The 13,344-nt window shown below is 38.5% G+C and overlaps 2 protein-coding genes across 2 annotated transcripts in view; one reads left to right on the top strand and one right to left on the bottom strand.

Moving 5' to 3' along the window:
- The window catches only part of LOC134536067 (protein furry), a 737,387-nt gene that overhangs the window by 402,977 nt on the left and 321,066 nt on the right, over positions 1-13,344 (bottom strand). The window lies entirely within an intron of this gene.
- The window catches only part of LOC134528595 (nociceptin receptor-like), a 67,593-nt gene that overhangs the window by 53,921 nt on the left and 328 nt on the right, over positions 1-13,344 (top strand). Inside the window, exons 4-5 of the mRNA XM_063362346.1 lie at positions 4,065-4,248; positions 8,856-9,075. Coding sequence (XP_063218416.1) covers positions 4,065-4,248; positions 8,856-9,075 — 404 coding nt within the window. The remainder of the gene's footprint in view (positions 1-4,064; positions 4,249-8,855; positions 9,076-13,344) is intronic.

Genomic DNA, 13,344 nt, shown 5'->3' with positions numbered 1-13,344 from the left:
TAGTTGGAAACCCACGCGCAGTGATTACTCAAACATGGGCTCCGGAGTTTTTCGGGCCATCACAACCGACGTGAGATCCTATTTTAATCCGTCCCGAAGAAGTTCCTCGGGTGTGCCTTTCGGCTTGTTTCGGACGACGCAAAAGCCTGGAATACTTATACGGCGCGCCGTGGGCTGATACGATATTAATTGATCAAGTGATCAGGTGGTGCGGCGCGGGAAGGCTCGCGAACTCAAAATCGCCGGAGGGGTCTACAGGGGAGGGATTCACGAAGCAAAGTTTTAATAACCTGCCAAGTTCATCGTCACACCCGCCCATCCTTCCGTTGCTTTACTTTGGCGTCTGAGAATTTTAAAAAAAAAAAAGTCCTCAAAACTCCGGCTTTGCGCGCGGCCCATATTTTCAAAACCGAACATCATGAATTCATCACGCAGCAGTGACAAAGGAAGGGGGTTCTCATTTTCTCGTCACACGCCGTTCTGACAGCTGCTCGGCACAGTCTCAGAGATAGTCCACAGTATACTACACACAACTATCAGTGTTATAGGTTGTCTGGGCGATTAGAATCGCGGGCTTTCAGGGCCATTGTCCGAGGTTTCCTGGCAGGTGGGTTTTAGCTGCGTCAACAGCGAAGAGTTCACCGAGGTTTCGGCGGACATTGCAGTCGGTGAACCAATTTTAGATTATGTTCAGGACATTTTAATAAAATATTATGTATTTCTTACATCACAGGGTGATTGAATATATACACACATTATTAAGAATAAGCAACTTTAATACTACATATATCTACTATTTCCAAGAAAGTTCCGATTGTTGTATTATAAAATTAAATATTTTCAAATATAATTTTGACAAGATTGGAGTGGACGGTTTGAAATTATTTATAATTAACGTACGGCTTTAAATTTAAGTCAAATTTTAAGTCAGCAACAGGTCCCAGCACCATCAATGTTTATTTCGGAAATCATCGTGACTTTTTCGTAACTTAAGTGAACTGTAGACACCCATATACGCAAACTTATATTAAAATCACTCGAGATAATTTGTACACTTCTAGACTTCTATCACGCTTTTCTGTCTTTAGTGTTCTCAAGAAAGGAAAACACCATGGACTTATCTATACAGTTACTCGAATGCTGGTATGGATATTGTGATAAAAATTATTTTTCACAAGTAAAAACTAATATTCTTTGATGATGATTTTTAACTATAGTGATTATAAAATGTTTTTTTAATGAAATAAACACCTTACTTTTCACATGATTTTCAGTTAAATGGAAGATAACTACTTTCAAGTAAAACCATTGAATATTTGGATACATTTTTCTAAACAAAATAATATTAAAAAGGGTATTATCATAGCATTTAATTTGTCCAGTTTACAGAAAACTATGCTGAAAGTTTCTCCAATGTGTTAATTCGTTGGTTTCGATTTTAAACCAAAAACCTTGAACCATATAAAACACAAGTAACATTAATCTAATTTAATACAAGCATGACTTGGTAATTATTTACGTTTAGTAACTTATTCGTTCAATGCGAAGAGTAAATAAGATTCATGATCTCTACCAGTTTTTATTTTCTAAGCCCCTACAAATTTTAGATTCAAGTGAATATTCCGTATCAAGTCCATGTTGTCTGGACAGCACATGAGATCCGAATACTGACGTCACCTTTGTAACTTTTTTATACGTGTTGGTGAGATCGAGTTAGTTTTAAAGTAAGAAATATATAGGTATAAATTAGTCCATCTATACGCCTGCTTGAAACAGAAGACAATAATTATTTCTTCAGGTGCTGCCAAAATAATTTTATAAGAATAATATAAATTGAACACTGGAAATAAAAAAGGCTTTACGTGCTTGTTTTGTCAAAATTTATATTTTCAGAAAAAAAAAAAAAGATGTACGTTCCAAGGTCAATAACATGAAATAAAACTAAAAGTGCCCTGAGTGTTTAGTTAGTTTTAGCAAACACCAGGTCGTGCTTGCTGTATCTCCTGGCAGCAGAAAGGGTGCAAGTGCCATACTGTTATAACCTCATCAGAGGTTATGTCTTCAGTTTTGTTTACCTACACTGTTGGACAGCAGGACAGGTCTATACTGTTTAATTATCATGTCATTTGAGCGGAAATGTGGGTAAGGGATTGCGGTGGAAATGAGAAAAAAAGAGAGCAAATGGGCAAGAATATGTAACGGCATAAAGGAATAAAATAACAACCAAGCAGCCTCCATCGCAAACTGTAAGTTTGTTTCTATAGCTGTATCGGTTTGTTGTTTTCACAGTTTAATCGACACTTCTTTACTGATGTTAGAATGTTTTATATGTTTATTACATAGATAAGTTAATTGCACAGAGATTAGTTACAGTTTTAATTTTGTCTCTGTCACTTTCAGATTGATTGCAAGTGTCATTACCAGTGTGAGCATATGGATTACAACCACAGGATGAAGTTATTTCCTGAATATAACACAGCACACACATTTATTATAATTTAAATGTACTTTAAACACATGCTCAATACGTTTTCTTGAAAAGGGCACAAGTAGAGGCGAAGGTATCTGGTATACTGTACAAGGTTTTGGAACCGGGCGGATACTTACCTCGTCACTCGACTGGCAACTACAACAAGAACATTTAGGGAATTCCTTTTTTCAGTTTGCCTTTACGGTCGGGTTCTCTTCATTCGCTGAATATCTTCCTGGACCTCCCTCACTGAATCCTGGTATGCAGTCGATGTTTCAGAGGTATTTCAAGATAAAATATTGTGTCGAGAGTGCTTCACGGAAAGTTTATATTATGCTTTTCACATCCTCTGGTCCATGCTATTGACGTTTTATCGTCCCTCAAAGGGATCGGTAATGGACATCAATTGGGCAATGTATTTTTCGCGAAAATATTTCCAGACCAGCTGTAACATTGTCTGCGTTTAGTGGTTGGCTGTGTTCTTTTAAGTACATGTATTACGTCAGTACACCAATCATACCCATCCATTGCGAAAGCAAATGCGTCCTGAATGACCCGGAAATGGCTTCTCTTACAGACGACCGACTATTACAAGGAAAAAAATCGCTAGTGCATGCGTACCTAATTGAAGTATAATGAGTAATAAGATTTTTTTCGCGAATTATTCATGTCCTTACACTTCACGCATTATGTACGCGGGTTATGGCACCGATAGTAATTCCAGCTAAAGAATAAATGCAGTCAAATTAATGAATATTCAATTATTTTTTCCAGAGTTAAAAAAATTATGCATGAATTATACATAAACTAAAATATAAAATTGTGAGCCAATTTAAAATAAATGCAAAGCATTATTTCTAAAAAAAAATTATATATGCAAACATAACCATAGCCATGTGTTGTAAAAAGTTACAATATCTATATTTTAGTATTACAAACAATAGGTACTATCAATAGCAGCGTTTCATATCGTTCCAGCCCAATAACAGAAATGCACCTAACATTTATATGATATTGCTGCTACCTGTTGTCGCAGTTTGAAAATGTTCAAGGGGGCGACAATGGACTGGTCCCAGTAGGCCCTATGTGTTGGCGCAAAGTTTAGAGGATTGGGCCAAATATCATTCTTGGGTTAAGATAATTGGATCGCCGATCGAAGAGCAAAATGGTGCAACTGGTCATAAGTGAATTGGTTTCAAAAATTTGAACGAGTCTTAAAGTACTCGCCAGTGATGCGTTACATCTAACCTCGGTGACGAGGAAAATTAATGTATTCTCACGAAACTCAGAACTTTAACCACTAATTCTTTAAAATCATGCCGAGTGAGACTAATATACGCAAGTTGTTTTTTCAACTATATTTCCTTACGCGAATCACACGTAGCAGCTACGGAACAGCTACGTCGACTATTAAATCATTTGATTAGAAGGCCAAAAATTTAAACCACGTAATGAAACGGCTCCGATAAAAAACCGAAAAACACTTGGAAAATACTCAACCCCGGCTTTGCCCCAGATTTTCGACAAATAATTGCATCAAAATACTGCCCATGGTGTAACAATTCATTAAAAGTTTCCCCTTGTCTGTGTGAAGTTTGGTTCGCGCCATGGATGGACCTGGACGAGCTGGACGAGCTGGAACGCGCTGTTGCAGTGGTGTCGGAGATGCTGCGGTCCAGCGGCTCGGTGGCGCACCGCCGGGTCGCCACGCTGAACGGCGCGGCGGCCGCCACGCCCGGCGGCTGGCGCGACGCCCACGAGCTCCTGCCGCTGTCCAAGTGAGCGGCGCCCTGCTCTCCTGCTGCCCGCCCGCACCGGGGAGCCACTCACCTTCACCTCCAACCCGGCATACCAGAACACTCTTCCTTCTCTCACGCCAGAGTTCACCTTGTTCAAAACGAAACACGTAACTCGGAATTCAGAATACGGATGGATTTCTACTAAGAACTCTCAATTCATATCAGGTAACTTCTTCATTGGAAAAGTCCCGTAAATTTACTGTAATTTCTAACAGTGAACACAAATGTAGCTATTTTCAATTCTTACACTGTGAATCATCTAAATAAGGTTTTTTTTTACTTACGCCATTGCTGGTTACACTGTATGTCATAGATAAACCTCAATAATGGGGGGGGGGGGAAATATAAACAAGCAAACACAAAAAAAACAAGCCATAACCCGCCAATGTCAAAAGTTAAATGCATACACCACATAGAGAATTCAGTGGAAGGAATTCGTCAGAAAGACATTCGTCAGAACAAACAAAACCGTTACCACGTTTCAGGAACTGAGCTCTGTTCCCGACCCTAGTAACCAACAGACTGATTCGTCAGCAATGGCGTATGTCCAAATAACCATTTTAAATCTAAATAAGCCTATTTGAAATTTGGCAAACCGTATTTAAGTAATTCAAATAAGCCTGCCTTATTTCATAACTTCGGTGTTTGCGTCGTTAGGTTGTTAGTTTACATTCGAAGGTTCCGGCACATAGCGGTGTAAGTAAACATTTTTGAAGCTTTGAATTAGCTACATATTTAACATCTGAACGGAAATTGACAACTTTTTTTAAACTTTAAACACACTTTCGGAGCACCATCATTTCCACGAATGCAGTTATAAATGAACATTTTGCCCCTTAAGTCAGGTCGAACCTCTGCTTGTAGCACAGCGCGGTATGTTGTACTGCGTTCAAGTCATCGGTCTGCAGAATGGCTCGATGCAAATCTCTGTGTGCCTCCCCCCCCCCCTTCTTGGCCTAACAAACCAATCCAGCGTCCATATTTTCATCTCTCCGCAACCAACATATCAAACATCCGCTATAATCGGCCTTGGTGTACTTCCACATTTCTCACCCTCTACTCTTCGTTTAATTACTATGTTAACCAATCCTGCATGTCTTGAAACATGTTAATTATTTCCTTCGCTGTAATGAACATTTCACATCGTCACATAATACTGTTTAATATGTTTTTCCGATAAAAGTACTCGAATATAAGTTTAAGACCATGTTAGGACAGTAACAGGCGATTTTATATACAAGCCTGGCTTTAAATTAGTGAAGTACCAATGTTTGTGAATTAAAAAAAAATCTCCTTTGCGTCAAATACAAGACACTTCTTAAGAATTCGGAGAGAGAAAATCAGTGACTGATACATAATTATAAACTACAAGTTAGTGTTGGTATTCAATGGCGTTTGTTGGGAGTCTCTCTTAAAAACTAAACTTCCAGTGAATTAAAACGCAAAGCGTGAAGAAAATTTAAATTAAAAAAGTATTTTAGGTGTATAGATTTATTATGGCTGTGCTTTGTTAAGTGTTTATACGTGACGTGTGGCTGAATCAGAAAGACATGACGCGAACAGTGAGACAGCAAACACGTGCTAATTTAAAACAATATATTATAAACAAATCTTAAACTAATTTCCACCTATAGCACTTGTACTTGCCATGGGCAGTCTCGTTTCCTTCCGACTGGTCGTTGGACGATACGACTGCGGCACGATGTCAAGTACAATGGACGAAATGGCATTTTTTTTTTTTTTGCTGTGGTATTAAAAGCTTGACAGTTTTGAAGAGCAGCTCACCCATCGTAAGAGACACAACATTTTATTATCATGCAGAAAAAAATATGTTAGCACGTGCTAGTTTGGCTTTCCAATTCTGAAACATTTTAAATACATTCAAGATCGTATATAAATCAATGCAGAGCAGTTTGTCGGTTCATGCAAAAATAACTTCTGAAACTAATCTGTCAGTTGGATGAACAAAAACGACTTTGCTGTATAAAATTGTATAAGGCATTTATGTACATTTAACTTCGTTGTAACTATTCTGAATTAAAACATTACAGTCGCCATTCAGAACACGTGCGCTCTCTTGCGATAGTGAGCATTCCTCTGTGTATTTAATAAATGTTACTGCAATGAACTGCGATACATCTGATGATTATGCATTGTAAATACATATTTGTTCAAAACCAAAATGTGTTAAATAAGTTAAATGTTATGGTTAAAGCATATTTTACTTATGATAAGAGAGCAAAAACAGTATTTATCTACGTGTAATAACACTTAAGTGATGTTTTGATTGTTCCCTTCATATGTGATTGATCTGTTTGTGAAAAATATGTTTTCGTTTCACACCCAAAACTTAGCTTGCAGTCAACGTCTATGGCTCAAAGGAGATATGACTATGACAGTGCAAATGCGTCTAGCTCCATAACTTTCGGAATATCAAAATAACTTAAGAATCACATGTTTACATTTTTAACAATCCGAATAAAATATAAACGCTCGGAACAATACTAACAAAGATACTTACGAAAGTATCCTGCAGCAGCCAAAGCGTATGTATGAGTGATTAATGAATCGTTTGTAGCAATGCGCACGACTAGGTCATCTTTCACGAGGTGTCGGCGCACCAGGCCAACAAAAATAACCCAAACTAATGTTATGCGCATATTAAAAAAAATTACATAATATTCTTCGCATTTTTCAATACACAAATTTCGGATTTTTTTATTGCTAAGTTCAATGTAATTTATATCCACAGGCGTAATTAAATGTCACGTAATTTAAACTAAAATGTCCACGGACCTACATAGTAGAATCAACATGTTCTGTTTTTCTTGTTTCAGAATGTTGCTCAGTACAATTACGCAGAAAATAAACAAGGCACAATACACAAGTAACAAACGCTAGTTCGCATTCGCACTGATATAAGTGTCACCTTTCTAATATAATAAAATACTGTGCAATATACATAGTTATCAAGCTTAATTTCTAGTCCCCAAAATGTATATTCTTCATTTTCAACAGATCGATAAAGTTTTGTTCCTAAAATGCAATGTTGTGGTTACCATTTATCAATGTACACTGTACCTTAATGTATTATAAAAATTGTATGCAATAAAATGTAAGTTGCATGCATCCATCTTAAAAGTAGTTGTCTGAATCCCACCAGCTATTAACAAAGTACAGTGAAGATAACAGTACAGTAATGTACAACTTATGTAACTTGCATTGTAATACATCGTTTAAAACTATGTTTCCAAAGCAGAAAAAGCTAACAACGATTTCAAACTTAAGCGTTCTTATGAACTCAACTAATGACATCGCAACTTACGCCAGGTCTTACGAAGCCCCGTTACATTCCAGTCAAATGCGTGATAGTTCGTTTTACAATATAAAATATATAAAGTTGATTAATTATCTTTAAAGAATCATACACTGAAGTTAAATTAATTCATCACTGACTAAAAACAAAAATTGGAGATATTAACTAATGTGAATTCTGAACAGTGTTGTTTGTAAATAAACTATGTCGCTTCGTCCTGCCATTGTCCACACAGACAATTTAGAATAACTATTTAAAAACGAACATGATGTATACGTTTGTAGCATACTGAAGGCGCGCATATGTGTGTGTGTTCGATGAGGAAGCTCAGATGTCTGAAGTCGGTGTTTTGTGTCGGAGGATGTCAGGTAGCGGAAACAGTAAAAAAGATGTTTTGGGATAGTTTTACGTTGCACCGATTGCTGAGATGCTGTCATAGAACGTCTGTAAAATAAACTCCCGCCACGCACGTTCGCAGTGAACCTTCACAGGCTGATTGTATTTCTACGTCAGCTCAACGCAGCGCTGCAGGCAGCGCTACTGCTGCCATCTGTGTTCTAGGCAAGCAACTTGGCAGCTCAAATACGTTACATTAATTTGCGAATCTAAAGGTTAAACTGTTAAATTGTACAGTACAATTTAAGGTCATATGTGATGAATGTTCAAATTTATGTAAGCCCAAAAGAAAAAAAAATCCGTTTATAGTAGTGTAATGACGCTTCAGGATAATGTGTGCAATGTGCAATTGACGTATCAAGTCATAAGAGCTTGCCACACCGAGCTGCTCGGTGTCACCACAGACCACACCATATTGAACAAACATGCCGCCAAATACCAATGATCGTGACGCTATTTATTTTGATAGGCTTCGACTTGCCATAACAGCTGTTAAGAAGTTCACTTAAAACAAATCGATGTGTAATTTGTATCCCCAAATATTGGGCGTAGCCAGGTTTTGTGGGAGAGGGGGGGGGGCCGAAGTTAGTTAAGAATATATTTCGGCTAAAACTGTTTCTGGGGATTGCAGCGGGTGGCCGGGGAGTTTATTCTCAGAAATATTTAAAAAAAAACATAAGCTCAAAAACTCATTTTTTAAATATCTGACGCCACTCCAGTGCTTCTTCGAAACCTGAAATTCTTAGATAAAAATTTCCACCTACGAAAGGCCGAATTTCCTACTACGTGGCACTGCTTGTGGTTTCTAGGTCCTAATGACACGGCCATGCTTGACTCATGTAAAGCCGGTTAATGAGATGCGGTATTGTTGTAGAGGTCATGGCAACCCCGCCGCCCCTGGATGTTTGCGAGCCCGTCTCTCTGTGACGTGGACCCGGCGGCCGGCTGTCGCGCGGGCCAACTCCCCGCCCCGAGGAGATACGGTCCCCGGCGGCTACGCCTTAAATCACCGCCGCGTGTTTGATAAGGCATCTCCCGCGCTGTTTGAGCACGCAAAACACCGCGTGACGTCACGAGACCACGCCGCCGGGCGGGTGATCGATGGCGGGGTGCAAACAGACGGGCGAACGCTTTCGTTTTCGAGTTCCACTGTACGGTAATCAGGAAGGAGGGGGGGGGGGGAGAGGAAATAGTAATTTGAGAGTGTCTCGTCGAGGAGCCCTCACCCACATCCTCGTCTGATGCGGGCGAGGCTGGGACTGGAGGATCCGGGAAGGTGCAGCCGCCAGTGCAGTGGTTTGGTGCTGGCTGGAGGTTTGGTCAGCTGAAGGTTCAGCACCCTTCCCACATAGTGATTTCCGGCGGGGGCACTGTTGACGTCAAGGAAGGATGTCCCCAGTGCCAAACCTATACCACCAAATTCCAAGTCTCCTAAAAAAAAATAATAGAATGTTAGGATAACCGTTGTTTCCCAGTTACACCCAAGTGATGCACATACTGGGGTACATTTTTGATTATCTTTTTCGGGCAGAGATAACCCCATGATATGTCTCGTCGACGACAAATTTACGTGCGAACTAGGCCAACACTTCTACACGCTCAATTTCCACGCGACATTTCAAGACTGTCTCACTCGAGCAAGTTGGTTGTTTCGTTTTCCTGCTATTACTTTTAGTGACAACATTCCCCTGTAAATCTATTCCAATAGCTTTCTCGCGTTGGTTGTTGGGTGGAAAATTGTCTGACCAGATATTGACTAAAAATTTTTTCGAGCCGTAAAAGGTTTGACAAGTGATCATAATTCAAGACCTCGGATGTAAATAGTGGTAACTGTCAAAAATATGGAATCCCAGTTTCAAGTGTTCAACATGAGATCTTAACTTTAACATACATTTCAATATTCTGAAGTTAAGTTGTGGATAAAAACGTTATTGGAAAAACACAAAGAACAAATCTTCATATAAATTTTGTCCTAGCTGATTTTCTGAAACTGTACTTCATTGTGACCCAATTCAGAAGAATAATGGTCACCACTGTTTACACCCAAAGTCTTCAATAATGAACACTTTTATAACTTTTATGCATAAGTAAAATTTGGAAAAAAATATAAAATGGAAAAAAAAAATTACATGCCATATGTAGAAGAAAATAGTATGTGTGGAACGGGGCCTTAAAAATTCATTTTTAAATTGGCCAAAATACAACCTGCTATACTGTTTCCTGATACGAAACACTCAAAACAATTTTCAAATCTAAAATTCTAAACAGAGTAGAAATCCGTAAAAAATAAATATAAAAGAAATGTTATTTACTTAATTTTTCGTTCTCATCCGGCACAAACAGTTATTTCACTAAAAAAAAAAATTGCAGTAAATAATCCAACTATTTAACAAGCACAAATTGAATCAAAGAATATTCTAAAAAAAATTCCTACCACAGGGTGTAACTGATCATAGCCTAAAAACACGGTGTTAAGTAAATAAAGACTATACTTCAGGCAGCAAAATTCTATGAATCATTTTTTTCATGTATTTTTTGTTGTAAAGCCATATTCCAAAAAAAATGAAGCGTGCAAACATTTACACTGCAGCAAACTAAACGCGCAACTCAGGTTATGACAGCTTCCCCGAACGAGACTAAGCACGAGGCTGTCAAAACAACTTGAGGCCCGACTGCCCTGATTTCTGTCTGCCGGTTATTTGAAGAGCGGGGTTCAGAAAATGTGCAGTAAATACAGCAGGAGTATACGGTCCTTTCCCTCGCTCCTCGAGTCCCACATTTTGAGGCCGACACACGACATAGTTTTGCCGTTTCCAAATAGAACGGAAGTGTCCTTTACCGATACAGCCTTCAGTGCCCCACCTACCTGGACACACACACGCTGAGTAGAGCTTTAAAACTGCTCAACGATCGAGTGGGGTCTGTCAACCGAAAATTATTAATAATACGCTGAGGAGGATGTAGTTCTTAAACTGCATTTTTAGAAGAGTGAAAAAGGATAAAATGCATGTTTTAGGAATAATTTTTAGACATGAAACGCTCTTTAAAGATTCTTGAAAACGCCCAAGAGGCTTGTATTACACCTTTATATTATTTTTCTCCGCCACATGACTATATGGTTCCCTCTCAAATTTCATAGTTTTCCTACGCACGACGAGAAGACTGAGCACCGTTTTAGAGCCTTGCGCTTAGAGGATATACCGCGCTAGAAGCAACAACGAGCATAGCACGTATCATCCCGCTTCACTAACACAAATATATTCCTGATGACTAGGCGGGCCCCTTAAACAAAGAATATTTTAGTTACAAGGCTGTTGTCAGCGAAAAACTAACCGTGAAAGGATACTCGGATTCTTTCGACGCTAAAACAACCTAGTGCATCAAAAAAATAAATACTTTTCGGCAGTAAATTGGTTATGTTACCATATTTTTCACTTTACTTACAGGTAGATTTCAATTTTGACACGTCTAAGACAAGCCACAAACCCTCAAAGGCCCCCAAGTGCAGGGAAGAACCTGTCACGAAAGGCTGTCTCCTGGGACGTAACTAGACCAGTTTCCACCCCGGGCAAAATCATCTTTGCGCTCCCCCCCCCCCCCCTTTTTTTTTTTCAAACTAATCAAACCTATATATTTCCCAACAAAACACCTCATATCGCCATCATATATTATTTCCACTATTCCAAATATTTCTGATTCAATTTAGATGGTAAATAAGTGGAGTTATTTGCAGTCATTTCATTTTTTATGCATTGCAAGGTGTATGGCACACGAAAAATGCCAGTTTTTTTTTGTTTTTTTTTAAAGATATTTGAATATATACGTGTATGTATCTTTCAATACAAATAATTCGGTTAATTTTACCGCCAACATTTATGATCTAACACTACACTTTTCAAGTAAATATCTATAGTAAAATTTACTCTGCCGGTTTAGCGCCCCTCCCTCCCCCTCCAAAGCGAAGCCCGGGGCACAAGCCCTGTCTGCCCCCCTCCAGTTAAGTCCTTTCTTCATCGACGATTCCATAAGGATCCTCCCAACTATTCGCACGGTAGACAGAAATGGCTGAATTTCTTTAAGATATTTCAAGGGTATTATTGGGCTAAGGGTCTTTTAAAGAGGTATACGGAAATATCTGTTTGCGTGCTTCCAACCCCTTAGACACAACTGAAATACCTAAAGTCAAAGCGAACGCCCAAAATAGTTCCCGATAATGCCAATGGAAGTGCCTAAAAAACTCAAACTGTATGTTAAAGAGCACCAGCCATTAGGTAAACAGGGCATGAAGTGTCCGTTTTTATCGTTCAAATATTTATTGGCCTTGATCGCTAAGGCACCATCACGCTCATGTGGCGAGACATGGGTCAATGGTTCGAGTCCATCAGTCAAAACAATTTACAATCACTGGGTAGGTCTGCTTGAATTATTCTATGGTTTTGCGAATCGTCTGCATACAACTCCATACAAAGAAACTGGGGAAAAAAATTTGCTAACGTATTTAGTAAGTGACCATAACAGAAGTCACTTTAAGTGATTTAGATAAACAACGAAAAATCTAAATCTGGACGTTGGACAGGGATTCGAACGCTGGTCTTTCCAAAAGCAATATAGTTTTAGTGACTTGGCCAAATCTCTCAGTCACCGAGTTAGTAATACAGTGTTGTTCGAGGGCCTTGCAAACTTGAACCTTCATATGATTAACCGTGAATGGATAATTTAACAAAACTGTAAAATCATTATTTTATAACTATAATCGAAAATAGGGTTGGAGTTAAAACTAATTCCTGCCAGCAAGTGCAAATATAAATTTACTCAAGGCCCAGTTAAGAGTTGGTCAATTCTCACCAACTTTAATTGTTTGATATTTTGCTACAACTCACTACCTATATTTTTTTCATTATATTTGGAGCTTGGCAACACATAAAAAAAATAGATTCCTTTTAGTTTCAAGCGGTAGGAACAGCAGACCGACATTAAAATAACTGCTACGAGCGGCGAGAAATCCAGTGTGCAATTATGGCACACCGTACTTATTTCCCCATGTATATGCGTAAAGAGTGTTTCATTCGAAGACACAATGTGTCATTGCTGATCTTTTGCCAGATTGATGACACACCAAATTAATGTTCTAAGTATCCGTATGTTGAAAACTTTCCCGCAATTTACAGATGAAATGGAGTCAATATATGTGTCCATATTAACAAAAAACGAACCAAAATATAGTTCAGATAAAAAAAAAATTTTTTTGAGAAAATTGGGCGCAAAACAAAAAATTAAAAGCAGCAATATGCCTGAAAATAATTTAGAATATAAGTAATAATTCACAACTATTTGATCAGGGTATTTTCACTTGGCATTTCACT

The sequence above is a fragment of the Bacillus rossius genome, chromosome 1 (genome assembly GCF_032445375.1).
Source record: "Bacillus rossius redtenbacheri isolate Brsri chromosome 1, Brsri_v3, whole genome shotgun sequence".
Lineage (NCBI taxonomy): Eukaryota > Metazoa > Arthropoda > Insecta > Phasmatodea > Bacillidae > Bacillus > Bacillus rossius.
Note: the sequence above shows the minus strand (reverse complement) of the source record. Positions and strands in the feature narration are given on the sequence as shown.